Raw genomic sequence first — 21,252 nt, 5'->3', positions numbered from 1 at the left:
CTCCGTGCTCCTCATTACAAACACTGGTTCATTAAATGAGCACGTAAATAGTGTAAAAACCATGTTTGTGCTTTGTAGGGCTTGATTGGCAGCTGATATAAGTGCTGGTTGAGACTTCAGAGCCATCACAGATTGTTCCCAGGGGTAGGAAGTAAGCCTACAAGCAAAGCTAGCAAACATCACGTGAAGCACAACTGCCTCATAAAACAGACCTTTGGGTAATCTCGGGGGGGACTTGACATTATTTTCCTCTTCCAGCCAACCCCGGGCCAATTAAAGTTGACTAATGCTCTTTTTGTCCTTCACAATGTACTGCTGTGTTTTAGACAGCCTGAGTCTGACATTTTTCATCCACCAGCCTCATTCTCGAGTGTTTTTTATAGTTCACTTTTCAAAAAGCAAAAATGTAGAAAATAGACTTGTAATAGATTCCTTCTTACATAATGCTTTTCTACTGAATGGCGTTCAATATCTCGCCAATGTAGACTGGAGCAGTCAGAGGCTGAACCATCAACCTTCCAATTAGTAGATGACCTCGTCTACTTCCTGAGCTCCCTACAGTAGTAGTAGTTGTACTGAGGGTAAAGACGCTTGATTACTTCCTGTTGTCATCCCACTGTTTTGAGCATGTGGCGGTCACCATCAAACATTTACAAAGATTGATCTTTTAGTTACTACGGCATCAAGGGAAAAATTCTGTAACAGCACATAAGGTCATTCAGCTTTGCTTCCACGACTGAACGACAAGATAGAGAGACAGAGATAATCTGGGCGCTGATGGTGAATCCGTGCCCACTGCCAGCATTAGCCAGGCTCGTGTGCAGGATGCGTGCTGCGGCCCTGTCCGTTTGAATCCACCTCACTCTCTGTCTCCCTCCACATCTATGCAGGTGATGCTTCATGCCTTTGATTGTAACTTATGGACATATTTAACATTCTCTCACACAATCGCTAACAAAGCCGCACGCCCACACACAGGCTCGGCACACAGCACATGCATGCATGCGCAGAGATGCACAATGCACAGCGTCGCTCTCCTGAAAACACACGGAGCACATACATCACAAAGGGGCAGGGAAATAAGTAATTTAGCACACTGTGACACTTTCACGGTCTAATTAGCCCCAGTGTTGCAGTAAACACGTCCCAATGACCCGGCAGTTCTGGTTACTCATTAAGTATAGATGGAGCTGAAGACGGCCCAACCTCTCTCGTCTGTCGGGACCTGACTCGTCATGGCGGCGGCTCCCCAGAACCATCCAGAACCTCAGGACCGACCGCAGGATTCAACAAGCACTTACACAGACACAATCAAGACACTAGAAACCCGTTTTTCTTCTTCCTGTCGTGTGTGAAGCTAACAGCATCCATCCTTCCCTGACCACATTCATGCATGCTTTCATGTGCACATTGACAGGAAGACGTAAAGCAGATTCAAAGAAAGCTCTAGAGAGAGTGGTGTACGGCTTGTGCAGAGACAGACAGCACCGTGCTTGCTGCTGTTTCTGCCTTTGACGCGGTGATGGGGATTTTCCTCTCCCTCTGTCTCTGTTGCGGTAGCAGACGTGGCCAGCGAGCTGTGATCAAACTGTGCCTTCATCCCTCCTCTCCCTCTCATCAGCTGGAAGGCTTCAGCAGCAGGGTGCCCCAGATTAACAGGCCACCTCCCTCCTCCCATCTAGTGCAGATGATGCTTCCTCTCTATTGTGGAACACTACTGACACCTTCTGGTCAGACAAAGGACACAATGTGTGGCAGTTCGAACTGTGGGATTTTCTAAACTTCATGATGTTGACCTGGTATGACCATAGCAGTCATTTTCTTACAACCTCTTATTCGCCACTTCCACATTTTTACCATCAGACTGAAGAACAGCTGTGTATAAGTCGGAGTTCAACATCGTGCCTTATTCATCTTTGGGCCTTCGTGCAGCTCCAGTGCAGCTTCATCTGAAACAAGCCGTTACAGCTCTGTTTGCCGTCTCTTCAACGCTACTTCTTCTTCTTGTCCAATAGATGGGTGGGGCTTCTTTCAGTGACATCACACAGAGCCATGAGGGGAAAAAAACCCTGAAACGGAGTGTTTACTCTGACCTTATTTGAATCTTAGGGCATGTTTAATGTGAATATTGAGGATTGTAACAGCATATACACCAATCACGCACTTAATATTCTCTTCGCTGCAAAAACAGACCCTTTGAGGCATGGACTCCACTATCCCTGAAGGTGTGCTGTGATATCTGCACCAAGATGTTAGCAACAGATCCTTTAGTCCCGTGAGCTGTAAGGTGGGACTGTGGACCAGACTTGTTTGTTCAGCGTATCCTACAAATGATGGATTGGATTGGATTTAGATCGGGGCAATTTGGAAGCAAAGTCAACACCTCAAACTTGTTGTGCTGGCAGGGTTTCCATGAAAGAGTACACATGGTCTACAACAATGCTCAGGTAGGTGGTACGTGTCAAAGTAACATCCACATGGATGGCAGGACCCAAGGTTTCCAGCAGAACCTTGCCCCAAACATCACACTGCCTCTGCTGGCTTGTTTTCTTCCCATAGTGCTGCCAGGTGTTCCTCAGGTAAGTGACGCACATGCACCCGGCTATCCGCATGATATAAAAGAAACCATGATTCATCAGACCAGACCAGCATGAGTCAGCATGGGCACCCTGACTGGTCTGCAGCATACAAACTGTGATGATTCTGACACCCTTCGATCAAAGCCAGCATTTATTTTTCCAGCAGCTTCGGAGATGCTCTGACCCAGTCATCTATCTGAACTCGCTCAAATCCTTATGCTTGTCCATTTTTCCTGCTTCTAAGCACATCAAATGTTCCCTTGCTTCCAAATATATCCCAGTCTTATTCAGATGTGCCAGTGGTCATAATGTTATACCCGATTGGTGCATACATGCCATAGAAAATATGGAAAATATTGATTTACAATGGTACCTTTGAATTCCAGGCTGCACTGCTGCATCTGATCAATACTCCCGATAGATCAATCAGAAGCTGCAGTGGTTTCTTGTATGTGGTAAGTGGTACATCAGCGCCAATTCTCAATCAATACCAGAATGTGGAGTTAATCTAGTGATTGGCCCTCTGGCAGAAACACATGACTGAGAGTTTGAACAGCACAGCAGAGCAAAGAGCCATTATCCAACAACACTAGATCAGCAAATACCTTCAAATTACGTTACTTTTTCCCCTCCATCACAGAGGAGCGTAGCCTGGCTCGCCGCACCTCAGAGGTCACTTTGGGTTGAGCACCGTCAGGGACTTTCTCTCTTTGTTCAGTGGAGTATTATGTAAGATTGTATCTGGGCTTTTTGTGCATGCTAGGCCAAACCTAATAGGATATAACAGTTCTATGCAAAGCTCAAATTTTTCTTTTTTCATCTAAAGCTGTAAAATCAAAAGAAGTTAGCTTGACTCAAGCTGAGCAGTGCACAGTGATACTGTAATCGCTTCAAAGCACAGACGCTTTCCTTTTCCTTCTTCTTTAAAAGTATAGAAAGAACAGTGAAGCTAACACTAGCATATGAAGGTCAGGTCACGGTGATGTGAATGTGCAGATTAGACTCTTCAAATCAAATGACACAAAGTCTTTAATCAGTTGTACATGCATTGGCACAATATCACATTTTTATTTCTTTTTCTTTTTAGCTGTGATGTGAAAAAAAGAACCGTGATGCATAAAAAGGCTAAAAAAACTAAATGAAAAACATGAAAATGGAAAACGCTGATGCGCCAGGACTACGCATACTTTTTTCCATCTTTTATAAATGTTGCAAGCACTTCTCTTTACAATACTGTTGGCAAGTCATTATTTAAAAACATGTTTGCAAAGATAAAAAACAAAGAGCACGGTAAACGCAATGCAAAGCAGGATCTCCTTCAGTTAATCGAACCTAATTTACATGTACGAAGGGACGTCTGATTGGATGGATCGTACACACGCATAAAAAAGAAAACCAAAATCACATCAAATACATCAATGCTGACAAACTGTTTTTTGTTTTTTACTTACAGCAAAGAAGAAGACACAGTGGAATAAGGACAGAGGGGTGACATGAAGGACAAGAAGGGAGGACGGGGAACACGACATAAAAACTGCATGAAATGGAACGATTTACAGATTTGAGTCTTTTGTGACTCCACCAGCACATAAAAAAGCAGCTCGAACCTGGAAGGTGGAGGTTTCTTTCTTTTCTTTTTTAAACCTAAAGTCTGGAAGTTTGAGGCACTGTCAGAGAAATGGCAACGTGACAGGAGGCAGACAGAAGAATCACAAACCACACAGACGTCTGTATGTACAGGGCAACTCCCTTTGTCGTAAATTTAAACTGTCGTGTTTGCCTTGCTGATCGGTTTGGAGTAGGGCTGCCACGATTAGTCGACTAGTCACGATTACGTCGACTATCAAAATCGTTGACGACTGATTTAATAGTCGACGCGTCGTTTGAAGCTTTGTAAGATCACAAAAGACGCAGGAATAAGTAGTAGGATTTAAGAGTGTAATAATGGACTGAAACAGAAGATGGCAGCACCGCATGTACAAGGATGCCAGCTGCCGTTAAACCCCGAAGAAGAAGAAGAAGTAGCTCTGTCCCAGAATTCATAGCGCAGCCCAGCTCAGTTTCCAACAATGGTGGCAGCTAGTTAGTTTTAATATTAGTCTTATTATTCTTTCTGGGTCACAAAATAAACGTTTAACATATTTTCAGGCGAGAATGTAGCTGTGTAAACCTCAAATATCTGCTCAGTTTATCAAGACACCACATATTTTCAAAAGCGCTCCGACGTTTTCGGAGACGTCTGTTAGCCACTAGCTCGATAGCTAGCCGGGGGCTAGGCTAACTAGAGCCGTGAGAACATCGGACTCCCGGCTAATCGTTTTCAAACCCACCGCCGTCTTTCGCTACTCAGGTTAAACATGATATATAAGTCACTTAGATAACTTAAAAATGTTATTGTTTGGCTTTTTTTTAGTATTTTATTTGTTCCTGAGTAAATCGGTTTGGCTGAGATTAAAGTTATAGTTTTTACACAGCTGAATAAACATCAAGCAGACAGCTGATTATCAGAAGTCTGAGATACTCAAGAATATATTCCGGTGTCCTGTTATATTTTAGATAGCAAGGAGTTTATTAAACTTCACCGAAACAACCTGCAAATTTCATTAAAATTTAATAAACTATCATCTTGTCTTTATTTTTAGTTAGCACAGACCTTAAACACTTAAAGCTGTAAGCTAATGATAGTTATATAAGAGCAGATGCAATAAGCTGTACGTTTTAGTCCAATGGATGCAGGATCTGATTAGTTGACTAATCGCAAAAATAATCGGTGACTAGTGACTATCAAAATAATCGTTTGTGGCAGCCCTAGTTAGAGTTAAAGAAAATGTAGTGCTGGAAAAAAAAAAGATATTCCTAAAAGACCAAGAGTTTGTTTAGTACAGTGTCTCCCCTTCAATAAATCCTCTGGGGTGCTTTAATCTCATGGTGTTCATAATATAACTACTCACATAATATTGATTCTGTTACACTTTTTAAACTAAATTAAAGTTGGTCTGGGCTCCCTGGGGATCCCAATACAGATCTATCAGGCTCTGTACGAGCATGAAATTCAAGTGTAACTGGTGCGTCTGGAGAGGCAAATCAAACACACTGCTGATGGCGTTAGTGTTTCTCACTCACACATTCGCTGACCCGCTTCATTTCTCCCGCTCCTGGTGCTAACCCAGTACAGAGTATGGCTTCACTGCGTTGATATTGTTCAGGACTTTCTGTCCCCCCCCAAAACCCCTCCATCAGCCGAGGCATTGTCTAGTCTCAGAAAGGCACGCGACTGAGCTCTGTGGTTCACAGTTTGCTAATGCTCTGGTTCTTCACCTTTCTGTTTAGCAGCACTTTGCATTGATCTCCGTTCCAGAGAAAATGACACTTTGTGACCTTGTCGATAAGATACATATACATATTTACAGAGAAGATCGTCTCCTTATAGCAGAAGGGTCAGTTTATGTATTTGCAACTTGTGCACAGAGGGAGTGAAATGAGATGTGTATGTGTGTTGTAGTAGTAAAATGTACAAAAATACCACATGGAAAAGGACACTGAGAAAGACAAACGCAGCAGAGATGATTGTTTTTGTATGTGGCCGTGTTTTTCATTTACGAGTGTTTGATTGTGTATTTGCCTTTCTGCAGCTGGGAGATGTACAGCTTTGACTTGGTACCATCCAGTCGTTTGAACCACACCTCATCATTGTTGATGGTGGTGATGATGGCACTGCATGACACACAAAAAACAACAACAACAACGTCAGTGAACAATCGACCCCCAGTCCTCTCAGATTCCAAAGACGTGTGTAACGACTGTGTGCAAAGACAGGAGGACGCAGCTTCTAACAGGAAGCCAAACCTGCTCTGTAATGCTCAGCAGGGCTCTGGTTAGAAAACAAAGATTTAATAGATGCGTCCTAAACATGTTCTTGATTAGTTTATCAGTGTTTCACATTGTCGTTCAGGGTTTTTGGCCCTCGTCTTTACAACAGTGGCCATTCGTTTATGCACAGCTGTCCTAAATATCCCGCCGCAGCATATCAATCACTTTGATATAATCTCTGGACTTGTGACTGGGCAAACGGATTCTTTCCATCACACCTCCACCACTGTGCTTTTGGTATGAGGCATTTGTGCTGATATGTTGGACCTGTGCATTACGGTCAAACATCTCCACTTTGGTCTCATCTGTCCAAAGGACATTGCTCCAGACGTCTTCGCACATCTAAACCCTGCTGCACAGTGAAAGTATCTAAACTGTTGGAGGCATCGTGGTAGCGCTCCATCTTTTATATACAGTCTATAGTGCAGAAGTGACCTCACTTACTCTCCCTGAGCCGTTAGCTTCCACACTTTCTTGACTCGTGGCTCAAGAGTTGGGTGTTCGTCTTGTAATCGGAAGGTTGCCGGTTCAAGCCCCGGCTCGGACAGTCTCGGTCGTTGTGTCCTTGGGCAAGACACTTCACCTGCCGCCTACTGGTGTTGGCCAGAGGGGCTGATGGCGCAATATGGCAGCCTCACTTCTGTCAGTCTGCCCCAGGACAGCTGTGTAGCTGCCTCCACCAGTGTATGAATGTGAGAGTGAATGAATAGTGGAATTGTAAAGCGCTTTGAGGGGTCCCGAAAAGCGCTTTATAAATGCAATCCATTATTATTATTATTATTATTACTTTCTATAAGCAGAGAAAAAACACTAACACCAAAAAACACTGCTCTAATACAGACATTATACAATCAAGTGGACAGACGGGTTGAAACCAGGATGAGCAGGAGCGAGTAGATGAGCTTAAGGCACTGAAACAGCAACAAACCATTTCATATATTCCACTGAATGGCCATAGTTTCCTAAAGCCAGTTAGAAAAACACATATTACTTCTTAATGGAATAATATGCAGATACAATTTAAACCTTTTTAAATTAGAATTATTTCATGAACAGTTACTTAATAAGAGTTTTTATTTTGTTATCATTGGGTTACTTCTGTGTTCCAATCCAAATAATAGTGAAGAATGAAGAAAACTGACCATAAAACTGGCAGAGCAAATTAATAAGTAGTGGCCTAATTTGTGGTTTAATAAGTTTAATAATGAGTTCTAAATCTAAAATAACAAAGAGTATACACAGATTTATAAATCTGAGACCGTGTGTCCACACTTTGGATTTCACAGATCTGAGCTGCAAACATACGAGCGTTTCATACACGCAGCCTCAGGTGTCTACATGATGCAGGAGAACAAAAATAACTGTTTCATTGCGAGTCCAGAGCTGCACAGGAGTAAAACCTAAATAACGACATGAACATTTTATCCTTCTGATGTTTTGACCAGTTAATGAATAGCTGTATATCAGGTGTCTGTTTTTAGCAGCGTTGGTCATGTCAGCACTTCTCCTCCTTTTATTTCAGCAGCTCATTTGCTGCAGCATTACTGGAAACACGATTCATTCTACACATGGATCAAACTGCTTGTACTTCTGTCACTGTTGCAGTATCCTGTTACTCTACTACTGTTACATGAGCTCTGGAAATGGAATATACTGTAGATTAGTCATTTCTAACCCTGGTAAAGGGTTTTAAAAAGGACCAGATGTTTAACTGATTGTAAATTGCTTCATCATCCTTCTGTAAAACGTTTCATTCAGTCCTTTATTAGAAGAGCTTCCTCTACGACTGCAGTACAGCAGATATGTTGAGCATCTTTTCTGTGAAAGGCAGACACAGGAAGAATTTGTTCACACCTGCATAAAACAAATGAGTTTCTACTACAGACAGAGAAGTGATGTTCAGGTTCATTACTGAGCTGCTTCAACAGGAAGGATCTCATCACATGGTCAGAGCTCAGTGCTGGAACACATCTGCAGAAAACAGCTGCATTTGTTGTTACAGTTCTTAATACTTAACTTGGCCCCTGTGTATTTGTATAAGTTTAAGTTTAAGTACATTACCTGTAATAATAATAATAATGGTTTGCATTCATATAGCGCGTTACAAGGCACCCAAAGCGCTTTACAATACCACTATTCATTCACTCTCACATTCACACACTGGTGGAGGCAGCTACAGTTGTAGCCACAGCTGCCCTGGGGTATATTGTCTGGTGTGCATGGCTGCCGTATCACAGCTCTAACTGCTCATAACAGCCACCTGCTTGTTTCGCCACTCAGTGGTGACGGTAAAAGCGAGGGGGAGGTGATGTGGCATCATTGCGTGCCTTCAGCTGACAGCGCATCCTTTCCAGACGGCACACGGGGCGCGATGCAGAATGTGCAGCCACAAACATTCAGCCTCGTAGGCACATTGTCTCCCCAGCATGTGACTAGAGAGCCTTGCACGTTGTGTCACGAGCAGACGCACACGCATTCAGAATTCATACTAGAAGCCGTTTCCAATAAACCCCCTTCCCACACACCTAGTTGGGTACTCGTCCTTCCTGTTGATACAGATGGCCTGTCCCCTGGAGTACCACTGGTTGTCATAGAAAAGTCGACCGTCCTCGGAGCGTGCCACGTGGTGATGTCTGTCAGGCTTTACTGCAGGCACTGGAGAAGGAGCGGGAAAGAGAGGAAGAGATGGAGAGGTTTCAAGACGAGCGACGGGGACAGAGTAAGGTTAAAAGAAATACAAAGTCTTCTAAAAAAGGAGGGAGTCTCCTCTGAGCACAAAGTACTGAGTCAAAACCCCTCGTGTGTAAGTGCGGGTCGATCGCCACACTCAGCCAGGTATCGACTGTAACCAAGGACGAGGAGAAACTCTTACCATCCACCTTCACCCTGTGGGGCCCCAGTGATGCCATCGCCTGCGAGGGAGGGAGGACACAGACACAACTTGAAAGGTTAAATCACAGCGTGGACACATTCAGCAGGTGACAAACTCTGCTTTCAGAAGAATACCTTTCTTATTGCAGTCCAGTCTTCAAGGATATCCAGGTCTTGCAGCATGTAAACAATATAAGGCCGTGATAGAAGTTGAGGAAAAACACAGGAAAAACAAACAAAACAGCACGTCTGTGTGTGGAGATGAATGAGACAAGGACAGAACAGCAGCGAAGGATATCAGAAACAACAACGGGCTTCTTCTTCTTCACCGGGCAGAACGGGTCCTTTTTCTTGTTCTTCCGTGAGTGCAATCCATCATTCCACAACTCTGCAGGACGGAGAGAGAAAACAGCTGTGCGTTTGACCACTTCCTTCTACACTGCTCAAAACAACACATCAGATTTCAACAAGGATCAAAGTCATGCTGGATATCTATACTCATAAGAACAGGAAGGCACCTGTGTAGGATCACCTACGAGCAGTGACACTGACCCTTGTTGTCTGTTTTGAAACAGTGTAGATTTAACTGACAATAAACTCATCCATTACTTGGATTATAAATCAGATGAACAGTGCAGCTGTGGGTCCCTGCAGGTCATCACAAGGATTAAAGATGTACCCGTCCATCTTTTATTTACAGTATAGTACAGCTAGGCAACCTAAATGTGAGTCACCATCAGTGTTGGTCAAGTTACTTGAAAAAAGTAATCAGTAACTAATTACTGATTACTTCTCCCCAAAAGTAATCCTATTACTTTACTGATTACTTATTTTCAAAAGTAATTAATTACTTAGTTACTTTTTAAAAACATGATTTACAACCTGAATAGGTGATAAAGTGATAGATCTTTCAGCCCAATTCTACTTTTTCTACATAATCATCATACAAAATGTAATCAAATGGAAAAGTCTCTTTTTAAAACTTGTTTTATTAGTTTTAATCTTTTAACTTTATGCATCGAGCAAAAATTAAATTATCTGCAACATTCTCTGACTGGAAGAAATTAGTTTAACATTTAAACCTATTTTCTGCACATTCCAGCACATAAAATAAAATATTTTTTGTGTTTACACTCAGTCTTTCAAATAGATGCAAGTAAAACACAGCAGAAAATAAATAAAGTCAAAGACTAGCGGTCCTGTTGCTCTATTTTCACCTGTAAAGCAGGAGTGGGGTAGGCGGAGGTTTACCCTGGTGCAGGTGTGCAGCGGTCAGTGGAAGAATCCGCGAGTTTCTCTGTGAGTTTCCCATTACGTCGTAGCTACTCGGTGCTTGTTCGGAAGTTTAGGGTTTTTTCGCTGTAAAAAGAAGTTTTCTTCCCACGCACAACGGACACTAATGTTTTTGTCACTTTTTATGGAATCAAACTCAAAGTAAGGTCAGTACTTCCACGCTTTAAACGCTGCACGCTCATACTCTCTCTGCACTCGATATATGATCCATTGTTGATCTGCACACAGCTGTTGTCACGAACGTCGCACTCGCTTACGTCACTGTCATGAGACATTCTCGCAATAAAATCACGGTTTTAGTAACGCAGCGTTCCTACGGGAAAGTAACGGTAATCTAATTACCGTTTTTGCAATAGTAATCCCTTACTTTACTCGTTACTTGAAAAAAGTAATCGGATTACAAGTAACGCGTTACTGCCCATCTCTGGTCACCATAGACCCAACTTCTGGCAGATGTTTGGCAATTCCCGAGTAAATTCTGGATAAACACCTGATAAAAATAAAGAATAATAAAAAAAGATGTTCTTGTTGCTACCTGAGGTAATGTCGATACTGTGCCTGTCTTCCTCCAGTCGTCTGATCTTTTCCTCCAACTCACTCTGCACAGTATCAAACAGCAGCAACTTCTCACTCTAGAAGGCAGAAAACACACACACGCACAACAATACTGAGCAAAAATAGTCAAATAGCTTAAACTAGTAGGATTGAGTTGAATTTACTCCACAATTAAGCAAAACATCTCAAAAATGTTAAATTACAGACGTATTTGCAACTTCAAAAGAAAGAAAAAAGATGAAGAATTCTCTGTTTTTGAACAAGATGTATTTGAACTTGGCCTCTCACCTCCCAGTGCTGGCACGCTGCTTGGATCTCACACTCGTATTTGTTCTTTACTGACTCCAAGCACAGCTCCCTGTAGATCCCTGGAAAAAATAATACAAATCTAATCTGCAGGAAGGACGAGATCCTTTTCTGCAGAGTCGTACATAAAGGAGGTGATAGTATTTCAAAGTTTATATTCTAATTTAAAATGCCAAGAAAATGTAGTGAACCCTTTAAACGATCAGGATCTCTACACATAAATCAGGATCGATACACACGATTGAAGCACAGATGAATCTGTGGAAATCTGAAAAGAAGCTACAGAAACGCTCTGATGGAGATTACTGCTGTTAAACAAGTTCACTTCAGGGATGCACCTAATTTCTCCAGCCTGCATGATTCAGTGTTGTTCAGTCAGACCATCTTTGCTTGGACTTAGATGGAGGTCAGACCTTATTTTGTAAGTAATATTTGCAGAAATACTGTTAATCCAACTGAGTTCACAAACTACAATGTAAACTTTGTATGTCAAGGTCACAGTCACACCTATACGTCTCCATGACAACTATAGACTCACCGGCCACTTTGGTCCTGATCTGCATGTTCTCCTGCAGGTTGGCTAAAGGTTCCAGATACTCTTGGGCACAACCGGCCATGACCTCCTGGAGTTTGATGTCCACCTGGCTCAAACGCTCCTTATACAACCTGAACGGCAGATAGTTGCATTTTAAAACCGTGTTGTAATGTCTGTTGTCAGACCCATTTTAGAACTGATGTATAAATGTGACTGGCCCGGCCCGGCCCGGTGAATGACAGGTAGAAAATCTCTCCAAATATGACATAAGTACCTGGACTGGACAGTAATAACCCAGGAATGACACAGAATCCAAAAGCACACTGGAGGTCTGTACTGTGAAGCAAGATTTGGGGCTTATCGATGCAAATCCAGGTTCACCCTTTGGGTTTTCAGTGTTACGAGGGTGTGTTATGACTCACTTCTTACTGGGGAATTATGCTTCAACAGGAAATCTATGGCACAACCTGGTGTGCACCTCTCTAGAAATGGAGCTACACGACCAGTTGAGGCAGCCCACAACTATTGCGACTGGCCTTCAGCACTGATTGCTGATACTATCAGGGGCGATCGTGGCTCAAGAGTTGGGAGTTCGTCTTGTAATTGGAAGGTTGCCAGTTCGAGCCCCGGCTCGGACAGTCTCGGTCGTTGTGTCCTTGGGCAAGACACTTCACCTACGCCTACTGGTGATGGCCAGAGGGGCCGATGGCGCGATATGGCAGCCTCGCTTCTGTCAGTCTGCCCCAGGGCAGCTGTGGCTACAACTGTAGCTGCCTCCATCAGTGTATGAATGTGAGAGTGAATGAATAGTGGTATTGTAAAGCGCTTTGAGGGGCCCCAAAAAGCGCTATATAAATCCAATCCATTATTATTATTATTATCAGAAGGGCTGTGGGACAATGTCCAAGCAGTGGGAAAACTAGAGGGACAAATATGTTAACCCTGGAAAAACCGACCACAACAAAGAGCGGGGGACGCAGGAGGGGAGAAAGGACATGGTAAATAGCATGTGATGCACTAGCACAAGCATAAATGTTTCAATGACGTCGGCCACTTGTATAGGTTACGTCGTAGGTTCAGCAAAGATCATGCACAGAAGTCCCAGTCAGGTCATGGCGGGGTACATTGCCATGGTAACCTACAACCTCCTCCAGAGCAGGTTATGTCAATCATTCCTGTAAACTATCGTGTGTGGACTTCAGTGTGAGGATAGTGAGCGAGTCTGCAGTGTTTATAGCTGTGTTTGAGCATCACTACGCTCATGTCTCCCCCTCCCTGTAACAGCTGGGATAGTTTCCAGATCACACACCTCTATGTTGGGGCAAACTGCTGCGTGGGTATGTTGAACTTATTTTGTAGTATAGGCCTCTGGACTTACAGCCTCACAGCATACTGGTAACCATTTCAGAACCAGTACTTTATACAAACTGCCTGAAGGCAACAAGACAGATCCATGATATTGACCAGTAATACTGGCTAAAATGGACCAAGATCCACGGCCCATGTCACTGGGAATATCCCAGTGAATCTGACAAACACCTCAGAGTGTGAGTCCCAGATGTCAGAGCTGCTTTCAGTGTGAAACATGTCGGAGAGCTTACTGTTCCTTCAGGTCAGTGAACTGCTTCTCCAGCGTGGTCATCTCATCCAGGCACTCCATCCTCCTCCTCTCACAGTCTTCATCGTCCATCTCTGTTCACATACAGACATGACAGCTTTGACAACCCCTCCACACAACTGCTTTTTATCCTCATCCACATGACAACCCCACACTGCACTTCACACCCAAGCTCAACCTGTCAGCCCATTTTTAAGAGAAATCACGCGCACTGTTAATCACATAAATTACACTCGAGTAGGTAACACGAGTTTAACTGTCGGTTGATGTTCAAGGCCTATTTTTCCCACCCGAGCTGTCTCCATCTTCAGACACGGACGAGCTCACGGTATCCTCCTCGTCTGTGGTGCTGCCGTCTTGCTCGGGAAAGTCCACCTCCATTTCTTCGTGGTTGCTTTCTTTCTTCTCCCGCGAGTGGACCGGCATTGCGACTGTCAGATAAGCCGGTGTTAACGGGGTGGCACGGCCTTTGTTTAATGTTTCACCCCGAAGAAAGAGCCAAATGCAGCGGTAGCTAACCGGCTAGCTAGCCCGCATCTACCAGCTGGAAATACAAACATGGCCACCGTCAACCAATCATAAGGCGCTTTACTGAGTTTGTCCAATCAAATGCTTCTGTGAACGAGCTTGCGACCGGAAGCTTGCAGGGATTTGTAGTCTTTAAAAAAACTTTTTTCAAAACGTCTCTTTATATCAAGTCTGTTGTGAGGATTAATTCTTTATTTTGTCTGTAGATTAATTCTTGTGCACTTAACTTAAAGATTAACTCCTGACAGCAATTTAGAGACTCTCACACAAATGCGTCTATATTTATATTTCATGACAAGCACCTTTTGTTAATATTACAAATCTATAATTGATTTAAACAGGCTCGGCACTGCAGTCTCTGGTGCTGATCAAAATCCATACCTTTAAAAAAATTGTATCCTTTTCATTTTCTATCTTTGGAGGTCATTTTTTAACCCATAAATCTACTATAAGTAGATGCTACTTGTAGTATCTAAGCTATACTATTACTGTATTAATTTTTCTTTCCTATTTTCTGTCTGATAGTCACACAGCCACATTTTCAGATAATAAGTTTAGTGTATCTGGACGTATTTGTGTAATCCCAGACTTCAGGCTTCTGTGAATGCACCAATACAGACAGTTTGTGAGGGGCAGCCAATCAGAAGAAAGTTGGCTTAGCGAGAAGAGCAACAGAAAGGTCATGGTCATGTTACTTGATTAAGAGCGTCTCCAAAACTGCAGGTCTTGTGGGATGTTGGCAGTCTGCAGTAGTCACCATCTGTCAAAAGTAGCCCAAGGAAGGGAGAGTGGTTAACCAGCAGGCACATGGGCGGCCAAGGCTCACTCATGACTGACCCGTGTGGTCCGATCCAACAGATGAGCCACCTCAAATGACCAAAACAGTTAATGGAAGTGTCAGAATACACCGTGCATCAGTTTGTTGGGTCCTGCCATCCTTGTTGATGTTACTCTGACACGTACCACCTACCTAAGCATTGTTGCAGACCATTAACATGGTTTCATGGAAACTGTATTCCCTGATGGCTGTGGCTTCTTTCAGCAGGAACAGCGCACTGCCACAAAGCAAAAATGGTCTAGGAATGGTTTGTGGAGCACAACAATGACTTTGAGGTGTTGACTTGGCCTCCAAATTCTCCAGAACTTAATCCAATCGACCATCGTTTGGATGCGATGGACAAACAAGTCTGATCCATGAAGGCCTCACCTCACAGCTTAAAGGATTTGCTGGTAAAATCTTGGTGCCAGATACAACAGCACACCTTCAGGTTTAGTGGGTCAGGGTTGTTGTGGCATCTAAAGAGGGACCAATATTAGTCAGGTGGTCATAATGTTATACCTATCAGTGTGTAAGTCAACTGAAGGGGTTTCTAAGTTCCCCTTTTCTTTACTTCATAATGCAAATCATCTAAAAGAAACTTCTCAAACATCCTACGAGCTGCTGGAAAAGTATATAATAATATAAAAAGCATGTAATATAATCTATTCAATAACTTGAACTCACTCAAAAGGCAAGATGACATTTTGGTTAGATCATGATTAACCTTTAAGGCTGTTATTTCCACCTTAAAGCTGTAAAAACCATCTCAACAGAAATGGATACTATTCATGTTTCTTTGTGTTGTTACTTGCACTTAAATAGTAAATACCACCTGACTTATGGCTCTGTGAAGTGTTTTCACAGGAGTTAAAAGTAAGCAGTGAACACATCTGCAGGGAATATGAGAGCTGCAGGTGTGGAGCTCTAATGAACATGGAGACTGGAAGCACAGAGAAAGTCTCATCGGAGCTGACCCATGAATGACAGCGTGTTAGTCCTGCAGGTCTGGACCCTTTATTTGGCTCTGGAGTCAGACAGGTTCCAAGCACCCGGTGCAGCTGCAGGAACACGTTGCAGAGGTGTTAGAGAGCCTCTGCAAGCTGAGTGGCAGATGATTCAAGCACCTCGGGGTTCAAGCTGTCACGGCTCAACGCTTGACTCTATTCTCACTCACCTGGGTGGCAGTGATGGATGACTTGAGGAGCGAGCGGAGGCTGCAGTCGTGATGTTGTGTTGTGCCGTGATGGACAGTCGGAAGAATGGAAGTAGTGCATTTTCTTTTACTGGAGAAGATTGCAGCACTTCGGTAAAATAAAATCAGTACATGCCGAATGGTGTTCAAGTTCACTGTTTAATATTTGCATATGAAGGGATAAGAGACAAACCCCATACAGGCTTTCATACAGATATTAAACTTAGGTATTTACAGAATAAGCACCATGAAATTGCAACCTTTAGAAGACAGAAACTAAGCCAGAAAACGTGACAAGAAGTTGCTTTTTAACGTAGTTTAATGATCCCTCACTTTCATGTGATAGTCTTGTCTTTATTTTGAGCTCCTTCAGTTATTAATTTACTTGTTGCCAGGAGAGATCTGTGCACAGCTCTCTTTTACTATATGTATATATATATATATATATATATATACATATAGTAAAAGAGAGCTGTGCACAGATCTCTTTTACTATATGTATATATATATATATATATATATATATATATATATATATATATATATATATATATATATATATATATGTTGTTGGAAATGTAAACGCAGCTTTTTGATGTCTGATAAAATGGATTTTGGTGTCCTGTAATGAGCTAGTTTAAGTTTTTTAAACATTTGCTTTCATGAAATGTACAATATTCGACTTAGTATAGTGCTGTACACAATATCCACTCAGAGCCCACAATCTTCACCTTTCAACCACACGAGGGCGATAGAGGCCTTTGACGGTGGTTCTCCAAAGCTCCTGTTCTTGAAATCACTCAAGTGAAAGAGAAACAATTAAGAATAATGATAAACTCAAACAAATGAAATAGCACACAATTTAACTACGAATAGCTGATTGCATTACACAATAGACAAATAAACTTTATATGCTTGCTGTTGGCTGCACAAATGGTACAAAAATATGAAACAGCAAAGCTCTACCCAAGACAGGGATTGTGAATTTCTTAACCCTTTAACAAAAGTCTGAGGATTAGGCAGGATTTACCTGAGAGTACAGTCAAAAGCAGAAGTGTAACAACTCCACAGAAAGACGGTGATACTTGTTTGGCTGTGTTGCACAAACCAATGAGAATTAGGATACAAAGAAATCCAGTAAGCTCATACCCAGAACCGTTCAATCTAATTCACCAAATTAATCAAAGTTCAAGAGTGTTATTAGTAGTAACCATAAAATACATGGAAATATGTGAACCGCATGTCGCTGGACCACTCCCTCCATGATCAGTATTTGGCATTTGATGACTTTCTTTATCATTTTCCATACATACATTCTGTTATGTTGGCTCTTATTCAGCTGTTGGGAGGCAGACTACACCCTGACAGGTCGCCACTCTGTCGCAGGGCTAACACAGAGAGACAACCGTTACAGTCAACCTATGATTTAGAATCACCAATTAAATCAACCCCACTAACTGCATGTCTTTGGCCTGTGTGAAGGTGGCGAACCAACGCAGACACAGGAAGAACAAACTCCAGACAGAAAGGCCCATACGGGGGATTTGAACCCAGGAACTTGTTTCTGTGAGGCAACGTGCTAACTATTGCATCTTGTTCTGTACGTTAGGAGTAAAAACCCCATTAGGTGATCGTTGTGTTTGTAGGAGTAGCAATTTTTGTGAACTACAGATGAAGCGGTGGGATGACAGATGTGTCACAGCGTGGGCTCGTCTGTCTTTAGGCGGGTTGAGCTAAAAATTACATTTTGTGTCTTTCCTCAGATTTTTTTTTGTCCACAGTGGCGAAGGATAGATCTCAGAGAGGACTCAGTAACACACGATCCGACTGCACTTACACCCCATTTTTATGTTCAGCCATCATGAATAAAGAGTGTCACCTGAATAAAAATGTCTCACATCCATTTTTGCTTTGTAAACAAGTGGATAGTGTGTCCCATTGTGGGATGGCATTATTGGCTTTCCTTTCATAAAGGTTGACCCAGTGTATCATATGCTCGGGGGGGATAAGAAGGAAGGCAGTGGGTGAGCTTTCAGGGAATTAAACCGGTTGTTTTCACAATCAGCTGATTATTAGGCCTCGAGGTGACGGCACATGGCTATTTTTAGGGGGCTAAAGTTCCCCGTGTAGACATTTGTAACATTTCTGCACTATCAGGACACAGACAAGAAAAACAGTTTAATTTTTAATGTTTTTTTAAAGTTACATTAAAGTCATTTAATGATCTGTGTGGTGGCTGCACATTCAGATCTACTAATAATGTCAAATAATACTGCTGCATTTTTTTAAAGGTAATGTTTTGTCACATTCAGGCCCAGAAACTCAAGCCTGGCCTCCATGAGGTATAAATGTCAGGAGCGCAATAAGAACCCTGTGATACGACCTGCAGAGGGTAAAGCCCAGAGACAAGCTGCTGCCCATGTAACAGTACAATAAGCACATTAAGAGAGTGTTGATCCCTTTGGCTCATTTCACTCTTTATCTGTGGAAAAGAGAAGAAAGAAAAGTAAGCAAAGATTTTCTAATTTAATCTCGGCCTCGTCTTGAATCAGTGCATTTGTGTTCATAATCTATAAACAGCTGTGATTTCAGTTGTTCCTGCCCTCTGTGTCTATTAAGTCCTTCTGTGGAACTTCCAGTCCTTATCCACATCCACAGCATCCTCTACTGGCCACACTGCCATATTAGTGTTGGTGCTATAGTTGCTTTGATAGTGATAATAAATGATTAATCAAAACATTTAAATAACTGTAGATAAACAGGATTTTTCCCCTTCCTTTCCCCCCTTATCTCTTGAGTTTATCCTTTATAAATCATCTTAGTTTCTTCTTTATTTTTAAAGCCAGTTGTTCATGATTTCACATCTCGGATGCAATCTGATCCAGTCCATGCTTTCTAACTGCACCGGACGTCTCTCTGTGTCTGCTGTTACTGCAGCTAGACTGAAGGGGAGGCTGTAGCAGATCACAAAGGTACTTTTTAGGTGGAGGCCAAAAATACGCTGTGGCTTTTCGGGTGGTCTGACACGCAGTAATGAATCCATTATGTGTCTGCTGGCTGCATTTGTTTTTCCTCTCTCCAAAAACACAGAATGTTCCAGTCGTCTTACGAGCGACTGCTGATTCTCTGAACTCCTTTAACAGTACAGGTCATTCAGCATGAGCTAGTGCACGACACAGGAGGCCTGCCTGATGTTCGGCAGATGCAAAACTATACGGGAGAGTATTAGATGGTAAAAGATTTTGCTCAGTTGATTGGTGGCTTATCTTGTAGACTCACTATTTCCGTAGTGCGTAGCGCTTCACGCGGCTCTAAGTGTGTCAGGAAACTTTGCTTGTTTAATTTGTATTTAGCGCAGTTTAGTACTCAGGCAGAAAGTCTGAGCTGTCTTTGTGGTTTATTTCATAACACTTGTAATGTGTTTTTGTCTTGTTTCTCATAGTCTTATACAATGCTGGGTTGACACAACAGACAATCAATGAGACACTCGAGAGAAGAGAAAGAAAACTAAACACAGAATCACAGTTTGTGGTCGGGCTGCATGTTTCCTAATTTCCTTCCAACTGTATTACTTAAAGCTTTGCTGGAAGAATCATAGCTCACTGTCACCTGCTTTAACTGCTTTGCATGTCCAGTCACATGGCTGTCAGCACTGTGATAATAATGTGTAAAGCAAAGTAAATACATGAGCTCAGATCATACTTGTGTGCACAGGTCACTGCCCTGCCTTTTCTGACATCATTAAAATGTGGCTGAAATCACCTGTTGTTGTAATTATGATCTATTCTTCACTTGAAGCGTTTTCTCTTCTGTCTCCTTTGAACCGCTGGAGCTAATCGTCTCGCTCTAAAGACAGTTTGAGTTCTTGGGCTCATTGTGCTGTGGGAAGCTTTGAAATGGCGTAAATCCCCTCCATTAGCATTCCTCCTCTGCTAACACTTTGAAATTTTATTACAATGTTAACTGCCGTTAGCCTGTTTCACTCACTACACGTGTTGGTCAAGTTACTTGAAAAAGGTAATCAGTAACTAATTACTGATTACTTCCCCCACAAAGTAATCCCGTTACTTTACTGATTACTTATTTTCAAAAGTAATTAATTACTTAGTTACTTTTTAAAAACACGATTTACAACCTGAATAGGTGATAAAGTGATAGATCTTTCAGCCCAATTCTACTTTTTCTGCATAATCATCATACAAAATGTAATCAAATGGAAAAGTCTCTTTTTAAAACTTGTTTTATTAGTTTTAATCTTTTAACTTTATGCATCAAGCAAAAATTTAATTATCTGCAACATTCTCTGACTGGAAGAAATTAGTTTAACATTTAAACCTATTTTCTGCACATTCCAGCACATAAAATAAAATATTTTTTGTGTGTTTACACTCAGTCTTTCAAATAGATGCAAGTAAAACACAGCAGAAAATAAATAAAGTCAAAGACTAGCGGTCCTGTTGCTCTATTTTCACCTGTAAAGCAGGAGTGGGGTAGGCGGAGGGTTACCCTGGTGCAGGTGTGCAGCGGTCAGTGGAAGAATCCGCGAGTTTCTCTGTGAGTTTCCCATTACGTCGTAGCTACTCGGTGCTTGTTTGGAAGTTTAGGGGTTTTTTCGCTGTAAAAAGAAGTTTTCTTCCCACGCACAACGGACACTAATGTTTTTGTCACTTTTTATGGAATCAAACTCAAAGTAAGGTCAGTACTTCCACGCTTTAAACGCTGCACGCTCATACTCTCTCTGCACTCGATATATGATCCATTGTTGATCTGCACACAGCTGTTGTCACGAACGTCGCACTCGCTTACGTCACTGTCATGAGACATTCTCGCAAAAAAAAAATCACAGTTTTAGTAACGCAGTAACGCAGCGTTCCTACGGGAAAGTAACGGTAATCTAATTACCGTTTTTGCAATAGTAATCCCTTACTTTACTGGTTACTTGAAAAAAGTAATCGGATTACAGTAACGCGTTACAAGTGACGCGTTACTGTCCATCTCTGCTCACTACACGTGTAAAGGCAGAGCACCTACAGCCCCACAGATGTCTTAAGCTGAACTGCATGTTGGCATAACCAGTCGACTACA

At 42.3% G+C, this 21,252-nt stretch overlaps 1 protein-coding gene and 1 long non-coding RNA gene across 2 annotated transcripts; one reads left to right on the top strand and one right to left on the bottom strand.

The window, feature by feature from the left end:
• Window positions 1-3,590: 3,590 nt before the first annotated feature.
• LOC146501276 (breast cancer metastasis-suppressor 1-like protein-A) lies at window positions 3,591-14,192 on the bottom strand. The gene is made up of 10 exons (XM_085132170.1): window positions 13,918-14,192; window positions 13,611-13,701; window positions 12,013-12,140; window positions 11,457-11,536; window positions 11,149-11,245; window positions 9,619-9,708; window positions 9,456-9,520; window positions 9,322-9,361; window positions 8,975-9,104; window positions 3,591-6,293 (listed from the first exon to the last, which is right to left on the bottom strand). Exons 1-10 carry the CDS (start codon window positions 14,051-14,053, stop codon window positions 6,176-6,178), a joined length of 975 nt encoding a protein of 324 aa, XP_084988296.1. The 5' UTR covers window positions 14,054-14,192; the 3' UTR covers window positions 3,591-6,175.
• Window positions 14,193-18,891: 4,699 nt separating this feature from the next.
• LOC146501275 (uncharacterized) lies at window positions 18,892-20,968 on the top strand. The gene is made up of 2 exons (XR_014869197.1): window positions 18,892-19,399; window positions 19,610-20,968. It is a non-coding gene; the product is annotated as an uncharacterized LOC146501275 (long non-coding RNA).
• The last annotated feature ends 284 nt before the right edge of the window (window positions 20,969-21,252 follow it).

Source organism: Neolamprologus multifasciatus, chromosome 15 (assembly GCF_963576455.1).
Source record: "Neolamprologus multifasciatus chromosome 15, fNeoMul1.2, whole genome shotgun sequence".
NCBI classification, from domain to species: Eukaryota; Metazoa; Chordata; class Actinopteri; order Cichliformes; family Cichlidae; genus Neolamprologus; species Neolamprologus multifasciatus.
The sequence above is the reverse complement of the archived record's forward strand: the minus strand, read 5'-3'. Positions and strand labels throughout refer to the sequence as shown.

What these genes read in the sequence shown, in the direction of transcription:
- LOC146501276 (XM_085132170.1), bottom strand. Translation starts at nt 14,053, where the DNA reads ATGCCGGTCCACTCGCGGGAGAAGAAAGAAAGCAACCACGAAGAAATG. An exon ending in TGAAGATGGAGACAGCTCGG is followed by an intron (nt 13,702 to 13,917) that starts GTGGGAAAAATA and finishes GTATGTGAACAG; the next exon opens with AGATGGACGATGAAGACTGT. An exon ending in CCACAGGGTGAAGGTGGATG is followed by an intron (nt 9,105 to 9,321) that starts GTAAGAGTTTCT and finishes CTCCTTCTCCAG; the next exon opens with TGCCTGCAGTAAAGCCTGAC.